Source organism: Doryrhamphus excisus, linkage group LG7 (genome assembly GCF_037039965.1).
Source record: "Doryrhamphus excisus strain RoL-2023G ecotype Guam linkage group LG7, RoL_Dexc_Guam_v1.1, whole genome shotgun sequence".
NCBI classification, from domain to species: domain Eukaryota; kingdom Metazoa; phylum Chordata; class Actinopteri; order Syngnathiformes; family Syngnathidae; genus Doryrhamphus; species Doryrhamphus excisus.
In genome coordinates this window covers 6,945,308-6,970,867 of record NC_136363.1, presented here as the reverse complement: position 1 = coordinate 6,970,867, position 25,560 = coordinate 6,945,308, and the positions used below count along the sequence as shown (strand labels likewise).

Genomic DNA, 25,560 nt, shown 5'->3' with positions numbered 1-25,560 from the left:
CTGGTCTCCTAGCTGTGAGGCCTGCACGCTAACCACTCAACCGCCGTGCAGCCCCTATAGTAAACATAATAACAGAAAATTACACAAGAAAATATAGACACACATGTCAGTATGGGGAGAGTTGTTCCTTTTGTTTCTATTTTACTTCCTGTTTCTGTCTCAGTACTTCCTGCCGTGGCGATTAGCTCATAGATTACTGCCACCTAGTGACCAGTGTAGAATACTACTTAGCACAACAAAATAATACAGTATTTTTTTCAATTGAACCACATTTGTTGTTATTGACTTTCTTCAGGCTTCTGATTAGTTAGAAAATTGAGGCCTTATTTTTCAATTCAATGCAATTCCAGAATATCCTATTTTTGATTTGATGAAATACTAGACATCATAAATTGTTTGTTTTGCAACTATGAGTACGTCTGCTGACACTTAATGGTTCCAGGACACAAACAATGTCAATGTAAGGGAATGTGGCTCTTATTTAAGCCTTCTTTGTTTACCGGGATCAGGATGAGGAAGTACTGTAGCATAGGGGATTATATAACAGGGTGGATATGTAAAAAAAAAAAAAAAAAAAAAAAAAAAAAAGAACAGAACAGAGGCACTGCACCTTTGGAAATCCTGTCATGGCTAATGGCAGCTGAACAATTGGTGCATTCTGGTGCAAATCCAGTTCATAACGCATGTAGCCTGAAACATGTTTTAATGCCATTGAAGTGCAGCACATTCCTTGTTAGTGTTGCTTGTGCATTCCAATTCCCCGGGAAAGACAGCCAGCGTGTGGCCTTGCATTCTATTAAACAAAAACAATGTCCTATCCATGTCTTCACCTTAGAGCTAGTTCTAATTTTATCAACGTTTACAGAGTCAGATATGGATCTTGGACAACATCTCTGTAGCCCGCGGGATTTGCTGACATTAGCATGAATTAATTAAGTCTATGCAAATGTATTTGTTCTCTAATGAGAGAGCTTTCACAACAAACACAGCTAAATTGGAGATGCTTAGCAAAAGTGTGTACTGGAAAATGAAGCAAACAAACTGTCAGATATAAACAAATAGAGAGCAGGGGCCAGCCCAAATGGATGTCTTTACACTTCACGCAAAATGTTACTTTCTACCTTTGTCTGTTCTTAAGTAATCAGTAATAGAGCAGAGGTAAGTTTCAGCAAAATATCAGTTCTGAACAAAACAACAGAGAACAGCTTTTTGCGAAAAGATACATTTCAAGCACTTAGCTATATACGTATACATTTTGCCAAAACGGCAAAACAATGATGCCATAACATAAACATCAAACACCAACAACCAAAAAATGTTTGTTTTACATGAAAATATATTTTTTTTACAAATATAAAACCGGGCTGCATGGCGGTCGAGTGGTTAGCGCGCAGACCTCACAGCTAGGAGACCAGGGTTCAATTCCATCTCTGTGTGGAGTTTGCATGTTCTCCCCGTGCATGCGTGGGTTTTCTCCGGGTTCCAAAAACATGCCAGGTTAATTGGCGACTCCAAATTGTCCATAGGTATGAATGTGAGTGTGAATGGTTGTTTGTCTATATGTGCCCTGTGATTGGCTGGCCACCAGTCCAGGGTGTACCCCGCCTCTCGCCCAAAGACAGCTGGGATAGGCGCCAGCACGCCTGTGACCCTTGTGATGAAAAGCAGTAGAAAATGAATGAATGAAATATAAAACCGTGAACTAGTTACAATTTCCACCTTTGCAACTGAATTGTGCACATGTGTGCACGAGTGCTAATAAGTGCACTTCTCCCGCCTTGTGGACATTTTTTCAGCTTAAAACTGCATCATTGTGGAGTTGCATCATCACCTCTTTGTAGCTCTTGCGCAAATACAAAACTAAAAAACATAAATATGTTTTTGGCAGTGAGCGTTTGTATAAATGAATAAATAACGTAAGAATACCATTAGAATGCAGTCAGACTATTTAGAAGGCACTTTGAATGCCGTATGAGTGCTATTCGATTGCTGCTTGAAGTCGGTTTAGAAGGTTCAGCGTCATCTGGAATAAGAGATGGCTCTTCAGGGTCTTGTCAGGAGTCATGCTTTCCTGCTTTTTTCCCTGCTAGCATGATGTGACATGAATAAGGCGACGTTGCATAGTGACGTTTCAGCGGCAGCGTTTGTTTCTAATGCGATCAGAATGTTCGTAATACTGTAAGAATATTTAGAATGCAGTGCAGTTCAAATATCTTTGGAATGCTAATTTTCCCCACTTCAAATCCACCTTGAAAGCTTTTAGTATGCTAAAAATATTCGGGCAGGCCACAAGAATGACCCATAATATTTAGAATGGACTCCGAATGCACTCCCAACATCCAGGAATTATCATTCTGAAGGCATTCTGTATCATTCCGCCTGTAGTGTGACCACAGGCGACACCTTTGAAAGGTTCAAGATGAGTGTACAATAAAGCCCACACGGTTCAGACGTGTGCCAGATAAATTGCTTCAAGTGTGATTCCAAGTGAATTAAAGGAGGAGGATGCATAAATGGGGGAAACGGCTTGTTGCACACATGATAAACGAGCACACCTAAAGCTGTTTAAGCACACATTTTAGTGAGCTTTAAAGACTGGCTTGGGAGGTTCCAGCCCATTTCATGTCATCATGGAAAAGGAAATGACAAGACAGTTCCCATTAGTCTGCTTGTCTAATTCACATTTGATGTACTATACGCTCCCGCTAGCTGAAAGAGTTTCATGACAGCCAGACTGAGGAAGGAATCCAGCTAAGGCCATAATGTCAGCATGGATGTTGTACTAATGCACTCAAGTAAAATGGCATAGTTCAGGGGTGTTCAACCTTCGCTCTGCGGGCCAAACGTTTTGAACTGACCGGTGTCAAAGTCTGAACAGGAAGTGAAGCTACTGTCTTGAACAAGAGTGATCATAGAATAAAAATTCAGGGTAGTCAAAAATGGCAGAATTGAAAAGACTCAAGCCAGGGCAAATAAAAATGGAATCTACCGCTAAACGCGCAATCATGCGGAAATATGGAGGAAAGTATGTTCCCTGAAGAGGTCACCTGAAACCGCGGCTTAGTCGAAAAAAAACCTGGCATCTCTTACTTGTCAACTTTCCCGGATTAGCAGAGTATGCTAGTGCAACTCGGGCTGTATGAGTGTTTTTAAAACGTGTTGCATTTGCCGCTCGTTGTAGTAATACTGCAAATACTCATAATGAAATAAACATTCAGTGCATTGATGCTTAATAGTTACACAACAATAGTAGAGTTTTTAGCTTTCTTTATATAGACCAGAGGTTTCCAAAGTACGGTCTGGGGGCTACTTGGTGATGGCCCCAACATTAGATTGCTGTTGCGTCACATCCATGCATTCCCACTTTAATCTCTTCAATAATCCAAACCGCCCTTTCTTTCTTTTCTAAGAAGTGTTTACCCAGACGCCACAGAGAGCCATTTTCATCACAAGAGGCTTGTTTTGAGCATCTGGAACACAAAAGCGCACCATGCTTCACCACGTGTAACCATTCATTTTCAAACTCGCCAGAGAATAAATGTCAGGATGCTCAAATGCTGGAAGAAAATGTGCTTCTTTAGAGTCTCCCGAAGCATGATAGGACAAAAAAAAGGCATTCAGTAGCTTTTAATTTGAAGTGACAGGGGGGGCTTGTGATCTCCAGTGCACGTTAGTGTCAAGTCATCCATTAGTCCATTGTATTTCTTATGTATGCTAACATGTTAACTCATCAGCATTAAATAATACAGAATCTTCTTCTGACAGCATTTCTAATTTATCAGGCAGTTACCATTTTCTAATAAGCTTTAATAAACTAAATGGTAGCTACTAAGCCTATAGCTACTGAAGAGGCGGAGAACAAATGAAAACGGGTTTATAAGTTGGGTTTGCCGGTAGAAAGATAAACGAGCTGACAGAGGAAATAGATGACATTATCACAAGACAAATGGAAAAGGGACCAAAAAATAAATAAGTACAAATTGCGAGATGATGCATTCATGTATTCATATCCCCTGTGTAATTTTGAATCACAAAGCAAAAAAGTGATTGATGGCAATTTAACGTCACAACTAAAGAAATGTGTTTGCGTTCCAACAACATCAATAATCAGCACCCCCCCACCCGTTCCATTTCCTTGAGTTTCTCATTAGTCCCCATTGGCCAAGAAAAAATAGCCACACCCATTTGGTGACTGAATGGCAAATTATAGACGAGGGCGTCATGGCCTTGTTTGTAGTAAACATAATTAAGTAAACATAATTAATCCTGGATTATGGTTATGATTATGATTAGAGTGAATATACAGTTTCCATAAAATGATTTAAGATCATATTCACAAAATGAATTATTTTACAATTTCCGGCTGTATTAAACACCGCAATTAATTAATTCATGTTTTAATAATCTATTTAATTGGCTTTAGATTTATTTGAGTCTGCTGCAAAAAAAGTAAGCATCTACCCACTTTTTCAAAAATATGTGAATGTAAAATAGTTGAATACGTGTTTTTTTTTTTGCAAAGCTTGACTAATCGAAGCATTTTCCAGTAATGGCTAAATGAAACTAAAATACAGTATAAGGCATTCAGAAGACGCATTCAAAGTTGTTGTGATATGTAGTATTCTCAACAGGTCACTAGGTGTCAGTGATGTTACTGTAATGTTCAGTGAGACACACAAGCACCAGACTTGATTGCCGGAACAACATGCTTTGATTGCAAGTTTTCATAACGCGGGCTACTGTTGCGGTCCGCCCCATACTCAGATCCCTTATCATCAGTGGACATTTACAGTCTTAAGGAACCGATTGACCTCGATAAATGAGGGATATGATGAGGCACTGCTTCCCTGTGTATAATAAGATACGTATATAATGAAGCTACAGTGAGTTAGTTCACTGGAACTTAATTCAAAGCCATAGCCAGTTGGGCTTTTGCCCATGAAGAAAATGCAGTGTGACAAAGCGTGTTTGACACATTGCAAATGACTCCGATATAAAACTGTGCAAATTGAGCATGTCACTCAACAGGCAATAGTGAAGCTCAATGTTGCTTGAAGGTCTCGCTGTAACACCCAGGCGACATCCACAGTCTGTCAATTTCCATTCATTCATCACACTAATCCGAGTGAGCTTCAAGTGCACTCATTCATTGCAGTCGGCGAAAGGGAAGTCACGAAATTTCATCCACAGAGTGAGTGAGGGGCAGTGATTGTGACAGAGAAGGGAGACACCGCCATGCGCAGCACTCGCATCGGTAACACAAACACCGTGCGTGTGTGCTCACACTAGCAAAAGTCAGAAATAGAACACACGAGTGACACTGGGTGCTGTGGTCGAGAAATGGAATGAAAGAATGAATGCACGCTTGCATGCATCTACATAAGGTCATATTTTATATAAATAGGTCTCAATGTGATGCAATGTAAACTGCAACCATGATAATTGGCAGGGGCCACTCACAAGCTATCGGTGCACCTACACCAAGCTTGTCAACCCATTGGAAATTGCTGGAGGTCACACTAAACTCATCACACAGCAACTTAACATTCAAAAGCTATACCGAACAAATATACAAATGTACCAATACCAGTTTCAAATGGAAAAACAACTTTCAAGTTTTCCCATAATGCACTGCGGCTGAGCAACACATCGATTGGGGTGCTGCAATGACGCCAGCCACCCTGGAAGCATTGCAGTGCCGTCCATTCTATGCTGCTTATCCCCCAATGACATGCTTTGGTTAAACAAAATGCATGATGGGAAAACTTTTAAAGTTTTTATTTTTATTTTAAACTCATACGGGTACATGTTTGAATATTTGGTATACCTTAAGGTTAAGGTTAACCCTAGCTATGCCAAACAAATATATAAACGTACCAATACAAGTTTCACATGGCAAAACAACTTTCAAGTTTTCCCATAATGCACTGCACCTGAGCAACATGTCCATTGGGGTGCTGCAATGATGTCAGCCACCCTGGAAGCATTGCAGTGCCATCCATTCTATGCTGCTTGTCCCCCAATGACATGCTATGGTTAAACGAAATGCATGACGGGAAAACTTTTAAAAACTTTTATTTTTATTTTTAACTCATATGGGTACACGTTTGTATATTTGGTATACCTTAGCGTTAGGTTTAACCCTAGCTATACCTACCAAATATACAAACGTACCAATACAAGTTTCAAATGGAAAAACAACTTTCATGTTTTCCCATAACGCACTGCGTTTGAGCAACACATCCATTGGGGTGCTGCAATGACGTCAGCCACCCTTTGGGCTCCTCTAGCTCGCATTGGTAGACAGAGGAAGCATTGCAGTGCCGTCCATTCTATGCCGCTTGTCCCCCAATGACATGATTTGGTCAAACGAAATACATGATGGGAAAACTTTTAAAGTTTTTATTTTTATTTTAAACTCATATGGGTACATGTTTGCATATTTGGTGTACCTTCTTTGAATGGTATACAAATGCTGATGGCAGATGAGATATACAAATAGACAATACCATCTTCTGTGGAAAACCTACCCATGCTGCCAAAACAAATATAAGCCACTCCACTATCATATTCCCCTCTGTCTATACAAAGTGCTTTACATTTTGCCCTTCCTCACCTTCAATACTTCCTTTGACTCCACCAAAGTTTCATAAACGTACAATATATGCACCTCACGCGTATCCCTGCATACCACAGTGGACCTAAAGTGGACTGGGGGTCAATGTGGGAGACATGTGATGTAGAAGAGAGCAATGCAGAGAGACAATCCACTGCAGAGAGTCATCTTTGTCTAAACTGTCACATGCACGACCAAATCTATTATTGATAGACAAGAGTGAGTCACAGTAGAAATGTAACCGGTGTCTTAAATCGAAACTTCTTCCGCTATTTGATGTGTATTGCAAAACAACCTTTATGGACAAGACAGTTTCTCTCAATAATGGCCAGACAGGGTGGTGACAGCACGGTCTAGCCTGTCTATGCCATTGTCATTTACATGTCTCTTTCATTTTGCTCACAAATGCATGGCTTCAATACAGCATGATGTTTATTTGGAAAATGATGGTCCCATTTCAGATAAAATGCACTATGAAGAGGAGCATGACTTTAAAAGGCTATGTGACTCAGCTCTGTCTCAATCAGCCCTCTGTCCTCTCCATCTCATCTCCTAAAGTCTGCCGCTTGTCCATTGTTGTCGTGTATGCGCGGATGAAGACCGCCACGATGCTAACTCTCTTTCGTTGCAGTGGTCTTCATCAGGACATATAAACACTCAGAGATGTGACAGTTTTGTGATGCAAAAGTATTCCTGTTTTGTTGAGAAGCAAAACGCTTAAATTAACAGACCCCAGCAACGAGCCTCCGAAACAATTTGGGGGTAAGTCACTGCTGATGCACTACATTACTGATGGGTCTGTCATACAACTTCATGTAAAAAACTATCCCTTTAAGACAGTGCTTCTGAATTATTTTCTGTCATGCCCCCCCCTGCAAACTTGAACTTAAAAATGAAATCAGGAAAAATGCAACAAAATACATACAGAGCATACACTATTTAAGAGGCATTGCTTTAAGAAAACGTTTCAAACAAAGTGGGGAAGAACGACAAATAACCCCAAAATACACCACTTCCACACTGAATGAGAGGAGAACCTTTTTGCCATTTGATCTCAGCCACGGTATGTCATCTTAACTATTCTGGCTCTAATGTCTAGTGGCCACAATACTCTATATAACTTGTCTTTAAATATTTTTTTTTACTAAGAATAGGTGATAGTCAGCCACAAAACTTTATTAATTAATTATAGCGATATAACGAGGGAGGACTGTGCTACGCTTGACAATAAGAGTTCTGTTTTATGTTAAATATACAGTATATAATCTTGTCCTGTAATTTATCTTTCTTCATTTGTAATTTGTAATTATTAGACAACATTTTGACATACAGGGACCTTAGTGGAGGTGTGCAATATGATGTAACTTTGCTTCCAGACAAAAACCCTTGGTCTCGACCTCTGGTGGTGACTTTCAGCAGTTTGTCCATGCTGAAAAGACTGCTCGGTGGGCCACCACAGTCATGTAACAACCCCACTGATCGCCTCAACTGTTCCCCAAAGCTGACTGATGTGCTCTCTGTTTGACAAGGAAAAGTGACCAGAATGTGAATCCTGTTGCTAAACTGTCCCGAAGCTAAGCGGCACTTGATTCACGACTGCCTGCTACAACCTATTTCTATCTATTAGCACCGTTTCTTGTATTGTTTCTCCTCCGCTGTGATAGATGAAGTTTGTCTTTGTCTCGCACACAGCCCAGGCCATGAGAGCACTGCTTTGCATTTCAGATTAATGATTCCTGGTTACACTACTCTCCGGAGAGGCCATAATCCTGATCTGAACCAACCATTATGTTTGCTCAGTCAGTCACGTTCACGGATCACAAGCGGCTTCCTTAACAGCAACTGTCCTTTCTTGTCCTTTGACAGACGTTTGAAGGGAAGATATGAAATTGGCTGTTGGCTCCCTCTGGATCCTTTGCTCTCTAATAAAGGTAAGTCAGTGCTATCGTTTTAGGTGCCGGTGTGCGTGTGTGCGTGTCTAGGCATGGGATTGAATTTTCATTTTATAGACATGTAATACGTTGCGGTCTGTTGGCTTTCTTTTCACAGCAAAAATCGTATAATTAATATTCACTCAAGCATAATGTGTGATAATAATATTTTATAACTCACTTAGAGACAGAAGAGAGCATGTGTTACATATTTGCATGTACGAGTGTCATCGCCTTTGATATAAATGCCTAATGTTGTGTTGCTTTGTACTGTATATACTGCTAATTTTATACCTTACTCAAATTTTCATGGAAAAAGTTGAAGAAAAGGAAGGAGCAGCATTACATAACATGTCATAGAAGCGTGGAATGTTTGATTACAATAGATAGGTTAAATAAACTGAAGCCCATACAGTGCTTTAGGTGTTCACTACAGTATTAACATGTTAATTTAATGCCTACTTTTAGGGTTTTAATGCCAATTTATATGGATGTTATGGAAATGTATGACATTGTGGTGGAAATCTTCAATATTGTATATTTGCTCCCCTCCAGAAAAAAAAATCATGTAATTGTGTAATTTTAATTGAGGTAAACATATTTTGTGTATTGTTTTTAAGTTGATTAAAGTACTGCTGACAAATAAAATGTTACAATGTCATTTTGAGAAATGAAATTTTGAGGTTAATTGGTTCCAAACCAGGATGCACCCGCAACCGGTGGAAGGCCTTGGGGAAGACCCAGGACATGTTGGAGAGACTATGTCTTTCAACTGGCTTGGGAACGCCTCGGCATCTGCCGGGAGGAGCTGGACAAAGTAGCTAGGTTGAGCCTGGGCCGCAACTTGACCTCGGATAAGCGGAATAAATGGACGGATATTTTTTAGCGCATAGAGAACCAGTTTACGACCTTCTAAATACTATTACCCAATCAAATTTGCAGTAACTTGTTCTAACATCAGCACTGCCCTATATAGGCCACACTCTAAACCAGTTTACGACCTTCTAAATACAGTGTTAAACATTATTAGAGCCCTCTAGTCATAAAATAACACCCCTATAGGCAGCTATATACTTGTATTACCCAATAAAATTTGCAGTAACTCGTTCTAACATCAGCACTGCCCTCTATAGGCCACACCCCAAACCAGTTTACGACCTTCTAAATACAGTTTTAAACATCATTAGAGCCCTCTAGTCATAAAATAACACCCCTATAGGCAGCTATATACTTGTATTACCCAATAAAATTTGCAGAAACTAGCTCTAACACCAGCACTGCCCTCTATAGGCCACACTCTAAACAGCAGCTGAGACACCTAGTGACCGGTGCAGGATACTACATACACATTTTTAAATGCATCTTCTGAAAGTCTTATATTTGTATTATATTATTTAGGCATGAAAATGCTGCATATAGGACGATAATATGAAAAGTGGCGAGGGATGACTGTAATTCCATTCCAAGTATCCAACTTGATGATTTCCATTATTTCTCCACGCCTTTGCAGGCCCATCAGCGTTTAGTTTTAAACGCAAGAAAGAAGCTGTAGGTGAAGGTTTCAGTGCATCAGTTGATCTTGGTGGTGGCCTGGTGGTCGTATGTATGACGTCATTTACTTCAATGTTTGGAGTGACATCATATGTACGGCTGCTAAACTGCTACATGGGACATCCTGCATTCTTTAACCAGCTTTTAACAGACTGGTAAGAATCACAATGAGTAGCTCGGGCTCCTCCACAAAAGCGTGTGTGTGTGTGTGTATTGCGATAAGAGTCTGACTGAAAGGGTTAAAATTTCTTACCAATATCAGTGAATGGAAGTGCTTGAGATTAGCTTTTAAGAAGCTTTTTTTTTCCAAAGCAAAACTTTTCCAGATAAGTCATAGCAAAATGGGCTTTTTTTTTCCTTCAGTGAACTCCATTATCAAAATCAGTATTTCACCCTGGGTGCGTTTTCATCCTTGATGCTACCTCCAAATGCAAACAATAGAGTGGGAGATAAGAGCTCTTTGAAGGAAGGAAAGTGGCTTCTTTTGCAAACACATTTGCATGAACATCATAAACGGCGAATGAAGAGAGTTTCAAAGCGAAGAGAAATCCTCCCTTAGATCGCCTTTGAAATAACTCCCGACATGTGTATGAATTTTTTCTATCACACCAGAATAGACATCCTCTGATTACCGTGGTTGTGAATTAGACACACTGAGATAACATCATTAGTCCTACCAATTACTGAATGTCTTCCATGAGCATGTGTGTTCATAATGTCTCTACAGTGCAGCAAGGTGTCTGCTGGCTCCGAGCCAGGACGGGCCAAACGGAGCTGGGAAGAGGCGGCAAAACAGAGTCAATACAAATGTCTCAATCTGTCCAACAAAGAGCATCCGCAAAACAAAAGCGGTGAGAGGCCCCGGGGGGGTCTTATTTTCCATCGCCTCATCTGATCCCAGAGAGTCATATTAGTGATAGACGACTTAAAGTAAAATAGTTCACAGAACAAGCTCTAAAACAATTTTTTTTCCCACAGTAGGTACCTTCTGTGGACAAATGTGGGATGGCTTGTTGTGCTGGGAAGAGACACCAACGGGTACATCGGTAACACAGAGATGTCCCGATCATAGTGGCTTCGCCTCTACTGGTAAGACAGATCTTTTCTGCAATATCCCCTTTTCTGCCACGTTCAAGTATCTAACAGCGTGAGGGAAAGTTGGAAAGTGAGGTCAATCGGATCGGTCTGCAGTAATGCGGTCGCTATCGGACTGAGGGAGCCGAGCCAAAAGGCAAAGCTCTCAATTTACCGGTGGATCTATGTTTGCACACTCTCCTATGGTCATGAGGTGGAATTGAGTTCACACTAAGACAGGGGTGGGCAAAGTTTTTGACTCGCGGGCCGCATTGATTTAACAAAATTGACGGGGGGGGGGGGCATACTATAAATTTTACACGTAACAGTCCACCTGGAATTATTGTATCTATAAAAGTGTCATGCAATCTACTGTATGTCCCTTTTTTCAGGAGCACTTTGTAAACAACAGACCACATCAAATAACAAAATTGATCAAACAGCTACTTAAACCATCAAAAAGTTGGCTCAAGTCATGATCCCAGGTTGCATATTATTAATAATAATAATACACTTTATTTGTATAGCGCTTTTCAAAATACTCAAAGACGCTTTACAGAAAAATGAGTTGAATAAAAGCAAGTAAACCGAGTAAAAGATACATTAAAATACAACATTCATTCGTTTATACGCAGTTAAAACATGGGTAAAAGCGGGGCACAGCAGTTAAGTATAAAAAGTTCATTCATTCATTCATTCATTTTCCTCACGAGGGTCGCGGGGGGTGCTGGTGCTGGAGCCTATCCCTGCTGTCTTCGGGCGAGAGGCAGGGTACACCCTGGACTGGTGGCCAGCCAATCACAGGGCACATATAGACAAACAACCATTCACTCTCACATTCATACCTATGGACAATTTGGAGTTGCCAATTAACCTTTTTAAAGTTAGACATTAAAAACAGATTTAAAGAGGTGGGGTTTTTTTTTAGTTGTTTTTTCACGGAGCGAATGGGGCAAAGAGTTCCAGAGGGTGGGGGCAGCGATGGAGAAGGCTCTGTCACCCCATTAAGTTTAAATGAAATACTTTGGAAAGAACGGGCGGGCCGTATTCAAACACTTGGAGGGCCGGATGTGTCCCCCGGGCCATAGTTTGCCCACCCCTGCCCGAAGAGATATGCTGAAGAGCTCAGTTATCCAGTAGGGCCTCAGAGTAGAGCCAATCAATGAATTGGCCCATTGTTGATTGTCCAATGGGAGACGGCCAACCCACCCCCGTACGCCAAAGCTCATGGGTGCATGAAGCTGACTTGTTGTATCAGGAAAGTTGCTTTAATGCTGTGTTATGAAGTGATAGTCCAAATATTTGGGTAATATTTATAATATTTGGTTCATTTCCAGGAAATGTGACCAAATATTGTGACCAATGGGCCAAGTGGGTCCACATCGGGTCCACCTGTGAGGAACCCTCAACGGATACTCCAAAGGTGTTCATGAGTTGTTGTGATTACGAGTACCATAACATAATAAGCTGTTGTTGTGTGCTAAATATGTATTTTTTCCCCAAAGGAAGTCTCAAGTGTTTTCAAGGATGTTAAGTACAAACCGAGCACCGAAAGCGTTAGCAACATGGCACAGAAAATACTCGACAACAAAGAGAAATGTCTTTTAAAAATGGAACAAGACCCACCTTATAATAAAACAGGTATTTGCAAAGTACTTCAAACAACTAACAACCATAAATCACCTTAATGGTGTGTAAATATTGAATCATGTTCCAACGACAGGACCGTTCTGTAGTCCCATCTGGGATGGTTGGCTTTGTTGGGACGTTACTCCAGCACAAACCTACGCCACCCAGAACTGCCCTGATTATTTTGTTGACTTTCAACCTACGAGTACGTATTTGTTTTGCTTTGGCAATATCTGTGTGGATACGACTGAATGTATTGTTTATGACAAGGAAAGGCAAGCAAGTATTGCGGAGAGCACGGGGAATGGTATCGCCACCCGGAGAGTGACAGTTTTTGGACCAACTACACACTCTGCACCAGCAACTATGAGAACAAGTCAAGGGTGATGAATTGCTCCTCTTATACATTTATAGTCACAGACTGCCTTTTCTAACAAAGGACGCTCAACAGCTATGTGTATTTGGCTTTTTTTTTGTTTGTTTTTTTTTTGTTCAGTGCTGGAGTTTGACGTCACACTTCCTGACAGAGAATATAATGTTAAGTCTAAGTGCACTTGCTTTTATCTGCACTTTCAGAGGAACTATTGATTTCTGGAGCTTTCAAGTAAACAAAAATAGCTCTGAATGAATTGATTCATCTCGTGTTGAAAGATGCATGTATATTTTCTTAATATTCTAGAAACAGAAGCTGCTTGACAGTAAATATAAATGCCTCTTGAAAACAAGCCAAGACCCCCCCTTTAACGGAACAGGTAACACAATGCTGATATTAATAAATACATCATATATCAGAGGATGTACTTCATTAGTGTCTGTATTGATTCTGCAGGGCTGTACTGCACTCGGAACTGGGATGGCTGGTTGTGCTGGGATGATACTGCAGCAGGAACCTACGCAACCCAAAATTGCCCTGATTATTTTTCATACGCTGACTCCACAGGTGAGGAGTAAGTTTGCTTTTTCTGCACATTTTTTTTTAACAAAGATTTAGCAATGATGCTAGCTCCCGGTTTCCCATATTCGGTAATCCCTCGTTTATTGCGGTTGATTGGTTCCATGATAACCGAATTCCTGTGAATTAGGATTCCTTATTTATAAATGGAATACTTTTGGATCAGAAGCCATGGAATCCTTCAGGGATGACGTTCTTTGTTTCTTTTCATTCATTCATTCATTTTCTACCGCTTGTCCTCGCGGGGGTGCTGGAGCCTATCCCAGCTGTCTTCAGGCGAGAGGCGGGGTACACCCTGGACTGGTCGCCAGCCAATCACAGGGCACATATAGACAAACAACCATTCACACTCACATTCATACCTATGGACAATTTGGAGTCGCCAATTAACCTAGCATGTTTTTGGAATGTGGAAGGAAACGGGGGAGGAGGGGGTGGCATGCAAACTCCACACAGCAGATGGCTGAGGATGGAATCGAACTTGGGTTTCCTAGCTGTGTGGCCTGTGCACTAACCACTTGCCCTTTTTCTTTTCAGGTTCTCTCTAAACACCCGTTGTTGATTTTGAAGGAACTGTAGCAAAGAGCTTTTTCTGTCAAAATTGTTAACAATATTACTCGTCTCTTCAGAAAAGGCAACTAGGTACTGTGGAGAGGATGGCCGGTGGTATCGGGACCCCCAAAGCAACACCACATGGACCAACTTTACACTCTGTGCTGTCAACATTCAGGAAAAGTTGGAGGTGATTAATATACAGCTAAAATGCTTTGCACATAAATATAGCTTTTTCGTACATATGTTTGTATGTGTGATGCCGATTGGCCAAGCAGGGTGCGAGCGCCCAACTCTCAGGGGACGCGCAGCAAGACTTTAGCGATGAGGCCACAATGAGCCCCGTGGTGAATCCCGAGGAGCAAGTTGTGAGGAAGAAAATCCTTCACAGCCAGTACAAATGCGTCGAGAAAATGAACCGAGATGCTCCTTATAACAAATCAGGTAGTGACCTCACACTGATCCGTAGTGAAAACAAAATAGTAACGTTTCGTTTTTTTCGGATGTCACAGGTCTGTATTGCAGTCGCAACTGGGACGGCTGGTTGTGCTGGGACGACACTCCCGCAGGAACCTACACCTCACAAAACTGCCCAAATTATTTTATCGACTTTGACCCCACAGGTAAGTGTTCATCCCCCATGCATCATGTGATGATGCATTCAAGCGCCCTGGGAACTTTGAGTGTTAGGCGTTCAGACATCAACCAATCAGAGGACGGAAAAATGCTGACGTGACTGTATGCCCGCTAGCTGGCCCTGTGAGGCAAAATCCGATTAGTTAAGGAAACAGTCCTATTACTAATAGTGTGACATGGGCCAGCACTACTCATTCTGAAGGCCCTGGGTAGGTTACATTATATATACACAAGCTGAAATCTGGATGCAAGCGACAAAATTAAGATAAATTATTTTTACAAATTTCCCCACTGAGGGACGAATAAAGGCATATCTTAAGGCATATCTTTTAAAAAATGAAATACTATGTTCATCCCCCAGGCGATGATGACTGTGACAAAAAGTGTTGGATGATGATTATTATTATTATTATTATTATTATTCGCAGAAAAGGCAACCAAATACTGTGGGGATGATGGCCAGTGGTTTCGCCACCCTGACACAAACAGAACCTGGTCCAACTATACACTCTGCAATGAAAACACCAAAGCAAAATTAAAGGTATGAACATTAAATAAATTATTGGCTGTGGAAGTTGTTATTGTGTGAAAAATATGCACGCAATTTTTGTGACGCAGATGATGTTGACACAGTACAGGAACCGTCAAAATCCAATAACGATTGTTACCTTTTGTGTCCACCGTCATCACGCGTGTTAACTAGCATGGGAAGCGCATTGATCATCTTCTGTTTTGCTTGTAACACACACCAACTGCAAAGCAATAAGCAATGCTATAGCTAGGCTATAAAACGTGAATATCATGTGGTGTCCAATCATCACAATTGTTATCATTGACATGAATCTTTTTCACAAACATTATACAGTTATCTTTTTAGTTTTTCCTGATGTGGCGGTGATTGAATATTACAAAAAGTAAGTAAGTTAGAAGTAAACCTCAACTTTAAATGTTTCACTCCGTTGTCAGGAGTTTAGTCAGCAAGTTCTGAGAAGTTGTCATAGAGTACACACCGGATAACAATCAGATACAGATTAGTGCCGTGCCGTGCCGTTTGGGGAGGAAGGTGATGCAGAGTATGGTGGATCTTATCATGGTACTTCCAGTAATGCCTTTACATAGAACGGCAACACTTTACAATACGGTGCACAAAATTTGAGTAGTCAATGAGGAACAAACCCTACCTAACTACTACTCATTAGTTTTTCATTAATTTTTTCATTAATTCATTGGTAATTACTCTAAGTTTACGTATGTTCCTTAGTCAACAACGAGTTTTTACAACGTGTAACGTTTGTAACGTTTTAACAAAACATCAAGGAGTAGGAGTGTAGCGGTATTTCTAGCGCAAAACTTGTCATGCACCAGTTTTCCGTGCTGACACAGAATCGGGGGATGTTTAATACGATAAACCTTGTCGCACATTTGAAGCTTATTCTAAACATGCCACACAACAGAATATGCACGGTATGTATAATTTGTGCTCACATCAGTATCGGGAAATATTCAATGCCACATGACCTACATCATTTTTAAAACTGAATTTGCTTGGTTGAAAGCTGGAACTGTGTTGTGAAGACTGACATTATATTTGCTTGTGCGTCTGTTTCCAGTCAGCCTACATCCTGTTTTACATGGCCATTGTGGGTCATGCCTTATCTATAGCCTCCTTGCTCATCTCCTTGGCCATCTTCTTCTACTTCAGGTACAGTGACAGCTCTACCGAGGTTGCTTTTTTTTTAACCAGATGTAATTTTGCATTTATCAGTTGACCATATGATGTACTGATGTTCACTGCACTGCAAAGCTACGGTTTGTCATTATTGTCAGATAAGCTAATGCAAGCTCTGACTTTTATCTCCACCTCCTTCCAAGTTGATTACAGATTTGGTAGCTGGGTTTTCAATGAGCGACCCGATTCACCACTATCATGTGACAAATATACAAACCATCCAAAACACACTATGACAATGTGTGGTATTACAGAATTGGGAATGAATACTATGTACCATCTCTATCTTCCAAACAACTGCACTACAACAACACACTCACTTGTATATACGGATCAGGGAGACTTCCAGAGGAAGTGGCAAAAAAACGCTTTCCCAGGCGACTTATATCGAAAATATAAACATGAACTCACTTATTTGTTCATATAATGCTAACAGAATGATAAACAACGCCATGTCTGCTTTTTCCGGGTCAAAACAGGATCAATTACATGCGGTGCTGTTCATGTGATGATGCATTCAAGCGCCCTGGGAACTTTGAGTGTTAGGCGTTCAGACATCAACCAATCAGAGGACGGAAAAATGCTGACGTGACTGTACGCCCATTAGCTAGCCCTGTGAGGCAAAATCTGATTAGTTAAGGAAACAGTCCTATTACTAATAGTGTTTAAGTGACATGGGCCGGCACTACTCATTCTGAAGGCCCTGGGTAGGTTACATTATAAATACACAAGCTGAAATCTGGATGCAAGTGACAAAATTAAGACGATAAATTATTTTTAAAAAAATCAAACACTGGCATTTAAGTTGTAAATGTAAGTTAGTGCTTCTGATCGTGTTTAGGCCAGCAGATAAGGCTTTGCTGGCCCTGACGGTACACCACTGTTTTTGTATAGTTAGCCAACTGGGCCTTTTCATGCTGTGAAGTAGTATTTGCAATGGCTCCCTGTTGTGCCTGTTGTTGATTTTCTCCACTTAAAGAAATGTGTGTGTGTGCGGTTATGGAGTCTGGATCAAGTACTAGACCCTGGTGTGCTCCACCATCATTCATCTCACAGCAGATGCAAGATCACTAATCTTGTGACCTGCCGGGAGAAAAATGAATCAAAGTGACAAGTTGGATCTTTCTTCTTTCTTCTAAGCGCATTTAGAGCTCAGTCCCTTCTAGGCCTAATGCGTGTGTGTTATGGGATCCAGATGTGAGGCTTACAGGGGAATGTGGCGGGCTGAAGGGGTATTCAGTCCACTGAACAACACACACGTCATCCATGTCAGCAGTTTCGGTTAGAAACTTGAAAAGCGTTGTGAGTTTGTGCTGTAGTTTTGGTCAAATTTGCCTCACTTACAGGAGTGCCAACATTTTTTCCTACAATGGCCAAATCTGGACAAATGAAAGAGTTTCTATGAACTTTGGCCTTTTCTGTATTTTTCCTCATTTTTTAAAAAAATGTCAACTTTCTTCTTAAATAATCTTAAATTTTCTTTTTGTAATATTTTTTTCAAAACCAAATATTTCAACTCTATGCTGCTAAAATGATTTTTTTTCCTCTTAATATTACGACTTTATTCTTCTAAAATTGCAACTTTTTTCTAGTTAGAAAGAGACATTTTTCCATTAATATTTTGACTTTATTCATGTAAAATTACTGGTTATTTTTCCATTGTAGCTGTTTTTTTTTTTTACTTTTCAAATATTTTAACCAGGGATGTCCGATACTGGCTTTTTTGCGAAAACTCTCAATTTCCGATACCGATATCAGCCGATACATACATGTGTTGTATACAGCCTTTTTTAAAAATATAGTTTTTTATGATCGGGAAACATCAGATACCAATACCGATATTTTATGCTGGTATCGGGCCGATAATTATCGGTACAGATATTTATCAGACATCCCTAATTTAAACTTTATACCGTCTTCTCTGAATCATAAATGACAACCTAATTTTCCTAAAATGCTAACTTTTGTCTCTGATAAAACTACGACTTTAGGATGGCGTATTTTTTGGTTTAATAGTTATGCTACTAAAATGACGTTTACTTATAATATGATGTTATTCTGGTCCAATTCCGACTATTTCCTTGTAAAATTACTGCTAATATTCAAAATTTTAGCAGTTTTTTTTGTTGTGTTATTTTTCTCGTCAAATTATATTTTCAGAATGTGCAAAAAAACCACCACGAGACGCAAATGGCACCCAGGCCTCAGTTTGGACACCGCTAAGTAACACTATCTGTTATCAGTAAAATGGACCCTGGTGCAGGAAGTTTGTCACTAATGATGTTATTCTGTTGGTAAAATGGTGCATGGGTATTTCTGATCTTAATCCTTCTTTGTGCTTACCTCATATACACCATCTTCAGGCTTCTGCATGAGGATTTCCCTGTTTGTGGTCATTTCCGATCATATGACACCAATTATTTGTTATTTGTTCATGCAGGAGTTTGAGCTGCCAAAGGATCACCTTGCACAAGAATCTTTTCTGCTCCTATGTGCTCAATTCGGCCCTCACTATCATCTACCTGGTCGCAGTGGTCAACAATCCCAAAGTAGTGAGCAGAAGCCCAGTGAGTTGGAACTCTCTTATATACAAACACTATATATATAATTATAGATGATTATAGATGATAGATGATTATAGGCAGACATTTGTATGTTTGTGCTTTCTTATTTCTAATTTGTAAAATTAGGTGCAACTTATTCATCTTTACTGTGTCACTAAACTATGTTTTGTTTATGTTATTTTATTTTTTTGTTTGGGAAAATTCCCCGGATAGAGTTTTTAAAATCACAGAGACCCTTTTAGAAGCAGATAATAAATCTGTTGGAAACAAACCAGGACCGGTCGTAAATAAAGCTTTTAAAAACTGATCCTGTTTGTAATGAGGAAAAGTTGTTGATCTTTCTGTCAACCCCCGGCTCCTATGAAAACAACAGTCTAAATAATAACAAAGTATATTAAATAATACATTTGAATATCTGCAATTTCAGATACATCCTGCAATGTGTTTCTAAACATACTGGAAGCACTCAGAATAATAACCTTAGTGATGGGAATAGTTTTGTTTTTGTGCGATGGCGCCACTTCAAAAATCCCCTCTTCGTCATTCATCAAATGGATTGAATCTGTAAACTCTCTGCAACATCGAAAACGTGATGCTTGTTTTTTTTTTTTCAAAGACAATCAGATAAAGCTGTCACATGCACCACTTGAAGGGAATCAGGCTTGCCTAGAAAAAATAATAATTTGGTCTGCCAAAGAACGTCTGAGCATGTTTTCTGTGCTTGGGATTTATGGAATGGTGTATTTCCAAGCAGTCAAGAGATCTACACGGTCTGTAGCAGTTTGATTTGCAAAGCAGGACCATTGTCTGTGGCGGAACAGCAATCCTGCTCAAGTTCACAACTGAATGGCTGCATCGTCTGTTGGATCCACTCCCAAGTGCAGTACATAATTGTATTGTAATGACTGCAGACCAACACCCCAAAGACGGCAGGCTTTGTATATGTTTGCATACATTGTATGCAACAGTATATTTCTTCTTGTACTCAAGTTCTTTCTGATAGGATTCAATAGAACTGAATTGATAGGATAAAAAAAAAAAAAAAAAATCACATTGAAAGACTGCTGTAATTACAGCGTGAGTCGAGCACAATGAGTCTAGATTGGCGTGATAATATGTCATTAAGCCATCAGCTCGTTCACAAAAAGAATAATTATCATGCTTGGAATGAAGCGACACAAGATGTCTGTCGGCAACACTGAATTCGTATTTACATCTGGGGTGCCCATAGTTTTTCCAATGAGGGCCACGTAGTGAAAAATGAAAGAATGCGACTTTTTAAAGCAACACTGTTTTTTTGCTGTTCATTTTTTACATTTTTTCCAGATATTTCAACTTAAAATTTTCTTTTTGTAATATTATGACATTAGTCCCATAATGTTTGGTCTTCTTCCCCATAATGTATTAAATTAAATTAAATTAAATTAAATTAAATTAAATTAAAAGATTATTTTGTTTTGTTTCTCATAATATTCTGAATTCTAAAAAAGTAAAATTGCATTTTTCCACAACATTAAAAGTTTATTCTAATTTTTTCAATTATATTGAATTAATTACATTTTTTATTTATTTTGTTTATTTTGTGTCTTGTTTCTCATATTATGCCATAAAAAGTATTATTATTATTAATTAGAATGTATTTTTTAATTCTTGTAAAATTACTGCCAATTTTCCTGTGTTTTAAAAAAAATTTCTTGCATATGTTTGTGTATATAAAACATACGTCACAGTGAGGTTTTGTGTTTTCTTCATGGGCAGGTAGTCTGCAAGGTGTTGCACTTTTTCCACATGTACATGCTGGGATGCAATTATTTCTGGATGCTCTGTGAGGGAATCTACCTGCACACGCTCATCGTGGTGGCCGTGTTTGCAGAGGAGCAGCATCTTCACTGGTACTACCTCCTGGGCTGGGGTGAGTCATCCTCTTGGAACTTTGAGAGAGAGATTCTGGACATCATGCTGTTGTTTTTAGTTCATTTTGAAATGTCGCTCACCTGATAGTTTCTGACATATATTGCCAAAGTCTTTCCGGACTCAGTAAGAACATGCTTTTTCAGTCACTTTGTCTTAATGCTTCTTCTTGTGTGGCAGCTCCTTTTGGAATCAACCTGAAGAAAGACATACAAAAAACCAAACTAATCCTTTGGTACTTGCGGAACTTGATTCTCAAGAATTGACATTTTGAGATTCAGAATTTGAGGTTTGATATCATCCGAAACATTCTTCAGGAAAAGTTCTGATACTTTGTTGTAAAGGTCCAATCATCTCTTGGTGCGCTTGGATATATAATCCTCTATCTTGGCAGTCAAATTCCTTCATTCATTCAGCAGAGTATAAACATACACTTGCTGCTCTCCAGCTGTCAAAACGCCCCCACGGGTTTCCCTCTATATGGAAGAATGGCAGTGACAAGCACCTTCCAGCTCCCGCCCATTTAGGATGAAGGCAGTACTGCAAGTCAGATTAGTAAGAATAATGTCGCGGTTACAAGAAAGACATTACAGCAGGGGTCTCAAACACGCGGCCCGCGGGCCAAATGTGGCCCACAGGACACTAGTTTGAGGCCCCCGCCTTGATATGAAAGTTTAATGTTAGTGCGGCCCGCGTAAGTTTGATATGGATGCTGTATGATATCATGTACCCAGAAAAAATTATTACGTTTGATTAATGTTCATGTTAAAGGTTAAATAACTGTTAATAGTTATCTTCCCTATCCGTGTGGAAGTGGTAAGTTTTTGGCTATTTAAGTTTAAAGGAAATAACTTGAAGGCTACCGTTTAGGTCGCTAGCACTCTAGTTTGCGAGTTAGCATGTGTCTCAAGACCCTGCAGTTGCGCAATATGTTGTAAATAAAAAGAGTATAAATGTGACTATAGTCGTGTTTTGTCATGTCTACAGGGCTCTAATAATGCTTTGTTCATTTTAATCTGAAAAAAAATAATTTGTCTACCCACCAACTATATGTGGTTTGTTAAGTTCTTATTATTTGCCGTTTTATTATTATTATTATTATATTTATTTATTACTGATTGATTGATTTTCTTTATTCTTGATTTATTTATTTTTCATCTTATTTTGTGTAGAAAAATAAAAAGTAAGATATTTGAGAACAGTGGAATGTTTTATCAGAGCTTTTCTTGTAGAAAATTGGAACCAAAGCGAAGTTTTTTTTTTATTGTTTTGTTTTTAATAAATGCATTTTTTTTTTTTTTTGAAAACCTGATGCGGCCCAGTCTCACCCAGACCCGAGCTCCCGTGGCCCCCAAGTAAATTGAATTTGAGACCCCTGCTGTAGAGTCATGTCAAGCCATGAAACAGAAATTGTCTTAGAACAGGAGTGAAATTTGAAAGGACTTTTACAGGAAGTTGTGTAGTGTTGTTGTCTGGGTTGGAACAACAAAAAAAAGAATGACTCAGTTGCAACACCATGTTCCACTGAATGCATCATCAGCATAGAATGGCTTGTTGTGTAGCGAGACTACACACAAGTATGAAAAGTACATATTCCTTTGTACTGCATAGATGACACATGGACATATTTATCCCTGGAGACCTCATCTGCCTTTTCCCTCTTCAAGGTTTTCCTCTAGTGCCTGCATCCATCCATGCTGTAGCAAGAAAAACCTTCTTTGATGACAAGTGAGTCACGTTGCCAGTCGTGAGCATACAAAGTGACGGGCTTGTTTTTTTTTTTTTTTGCGAGTTCTGACTTTTTACTCTTTCCGCAGCTGTTGGATGAGCGTGGAAACTCATCTCCTGTATGCCGTCCACGGTCCCATCGTGGCAGCTCTGGTTGTAAGTCTGCTACATTCTGTTTATAGCTCGCTGTCCCAGCACCACGTCAAGGAAATACTTGACAATTTATTTGCATTTTGTGAGAGACGTTATCTAAGAACCTCGCTTCCCCGCTCGTGCAGGTGAATCTCTTCTTCTTACTCAACATTATAAGAGTGCTGGTCACCAAGCTGAGAGACACACACAAAGCGGAGTCGAACATGTACATGAAGGCCGTGAGAGCCACTCTGATCCTGGTGCCCCTGCTGGGAATACAGTTTGTCATTATACCCTGGAGACCGGAGAACAGGTTGGCGGGGGAGGTCTACGAGTACATCATGCACATACTCATGCACTACCAGGTAGGTACTGACGCCACCACACGCAGTTGAGTTTGGTTCAAGTATTTGCCTCCAAATGATAAGAAATCTATCCACTGTATCGGCGATGTGTATAGTGTACAAATTCGTCTTCTAAACAAAAAAATAATAGGACTGTAAAGGTCACTATAGGGGTGTTATTTCATGTCTACAGGGCTCTAATGATGTTAAAACTATTCAGAAAGCCATTAGCTTTTCTATGCTCTATGATCAGGTCTGAAACCAATAAGCCACGATAAATTAGGGTGGTGTATTACTATACATATTGCTGTGCATCATAATACATTGAAAATAACTGTTTGCTTTTTTACGTTTTCAAGGGTTTACTGGTGGCAACCATATTCTGCTTCTTCAATGGAGAGGTGAGTGTTATCCATATTGACCCAAAAATATTTGGGGCCCGTTGTATAGAGTTGGGTACTCCTATAGAGCCGCTACACATGATACAAGCACACAAAGCTTTTGAAATCTTCCAGAATCGGCACCTATCCAGCTGTATTTCTTCGGATTTCGTGCTTCCTGCTTAAACGGTCTGTTTTAATGTATTCCACCCATGGCCCGCCTTCAGGCACGCCCACTTTGCTGTGGTTGGTCTGAAGAGTGGAAAAAGCAAGACAATTCTGGCAGACAATACCTTTAAATTAGCATTACAGTACACCGTTGTTTGGTAAGGAGAGTATGTGCACATTGACCTCCACCCGTTTTGCATCAATGCTATATTACACTGTAACAGGAAATATAATTTCAGGTCTGTACTTTAATTAGAGCTTACGGACTATAGCAAACTAAATATTTACCTTAGTATTAACTGTAATCTGGCATAAAGTCCAATTCCTGTGCAGTGCAGAAACAAAAAGATGTAACGGTACATTTAAGGTAAAGAGCACCGCAGTTAGTAAACAAGATTGTTTTTTCACAAACCTAGCTGCATATTGATTGACTGTGAGAGGCTGTAATTTTCTTCAAATGAATAAAGCACCGGAGTTTAGGAGGGGTTAATGATGTTTGAGACCTTTAGTCTCATTGTATGACAGCTGCTTTCAAGCCTCTTTATAAATAGTACACAGTATAAGAATTGAAAAGGTACTGGGAGAAGAAATGTGAAAGTTAGAGGAAAATCAATGCAAGGGAATGTTTAATGTTGCTTATAAACAACATAGCAAAGATGGAGAACACATTAGAATACTCAGCATGAGACAACCAGCACAGTGATTGTGCTCATCCCTGAAATGAGGTCAGGTTGTCATACACAAACATAACACAAGCATCATCTCCAGTGCTGCAAAAAGCACATGTTGGGAGACATGTACCGTATGTGGAAAAGGTCACTTGTGAAGGAGAGTGATCTAACACACTAACTGTCATGAGGCAATGAGAGTGTTTGCTTGCTTCAACCCGTGTAATGACCAATTCGGGTTCTGTGATCAGGACATGGGCTTCTGGGACTGTGTTCCAGTTTGGTTTCAAGGCCAAACTGCTCAACCTCCATTAGGTCTTGAGTGGCGCCATCGTGGTTTGAGATGATTGAGACGAACAGAGGTCACGCTGTCTACATGGATGTCCTGGTTGTCCTTTTGCCTCAATAAAGCAATTACCGTTTTTTTACATTTGTTTTACAATGACTGTTAATTTTGTTGGTTTGTTGTATAACTTAAAAGATAATGATACATTTTCAAGAACACTGTTAGACATGTATCGCTTTGACACAACATTAATCCCTTGTTTATCACAGTTAATTGGTTCCAGACCCAACCATGAGTTGCAATGGAGACCTGTTGTTTCTAGGAGGTCTGGTGCTTGTGTGTCTCACCGAATATTACAGTAACATGACTTAGTGACCAGTGTAGAATACTACAGTCTGTGCATTGTTTATTGAGTGTGACTGCTAAATAACCCACCCCGGCGACAAAGAAAGATGCAAGTGCTGACAATTTGATAAAGAAGGCGTCTGTGTGAGTCTGGTCAATTATTCTTTATGACATTTATTTTTGGTAATAAAAGTTGGAAGGGAAATTAACTTTTTTTTTGTACATTTTAGTTATCTGACAAATTAATCACAAAACAGATCCCAGTACTTCTATTATTGAACTGCAGAGGTTGTATATGTATGCAACAGTACAAAATAAATCCTTCAAACTGTTTGTCTGCAGTATAATCACAATATGGTTTGCA

General features: G+C 39.7%; 1 protein-coding gene across 5 annotated transcripts in view; it reads left to right on the top strand.

Moving 5' to 3' along the window:
- Positions 1–25,560, top strand: part of calcr (calcitonin receptor) — a 40,158-nt gene that overhangs the window by 12,983 nt on the left and 1,615 nt on the right. For 2 of the 5 annotated variants that reach the window (XM_078791979.1, XM_078791977.1), the window contains exons 2-21: positions 8,483–8,547; positions 10,826–10,949; positions 11,077–11,187; positions 12,510–12,595; positions 12,678–12,813; positions 12,896–13,006; positions 13,072–13,184; positions 13,481–13,553; positions 13,631–13,741; positions 14,383–14,495; positions 14,584–14,749; positions 14,818–14,928; positions 15,370–15,482; positions 16,552–16,643; positions 19,111–19,237; positions 20,993–21,146; positions 22,813–22,873; positions 22,963–23,029; positions 23,152–23,370; positions 23,709–23,750. In XM_078791979.1, coding sequence (XP_078648105.1) covers positions 8,500–8,547; positions 10,826–10,949; positions 11,077–11,187; positions 12,510–12,595; positions 12,678–12,813; positions 12,896–13,006; positions 13,072–13,184; positions 13,481–13,553; positions 13,631–13,741; positions 14,383–14,495; positions 14,584–14,749; positions 14,818–14,928; positions 15,370–15,482; positions 16,552–16,643; positions 19,111–19,237; positions 20,993–21,146; positions 22,813–22,873; positions 22,963–23,029; positions 23,152–23,370; positions 23,709–23,750 — 2,178 coding nt within the window. In that variant the 5' untranslated portion in view covers positions 8,483–8,499. Of the gene's footprint in view, positions 1–8,482; positions 8,548–10,825; positions 10,950–11,076; positions 11,188–12,509; positions 12,596–12,677; positions 12,814–12,895; positions 13,007–13,071; positions 13,339–13,480; positions 13,554–13,630; positions 13,742–14,382; positions 14,496–14,583; positions 14,750–14,817; positions 14,929–15,369; positions 15,483–16,551; positions 16,644–19,110; positions 19,238–20,992; positions 21,147–22,812; positions 22,874–22,962; positions 23,030–23,151; positions 23,371–23,708; positions 23,751–25,560 lie in introns of those variants that run through there. The other 3 variants (XM_078791978.1, XM_058047769.2, XM_078791980.1) reach the window with 3 other exon arrangements.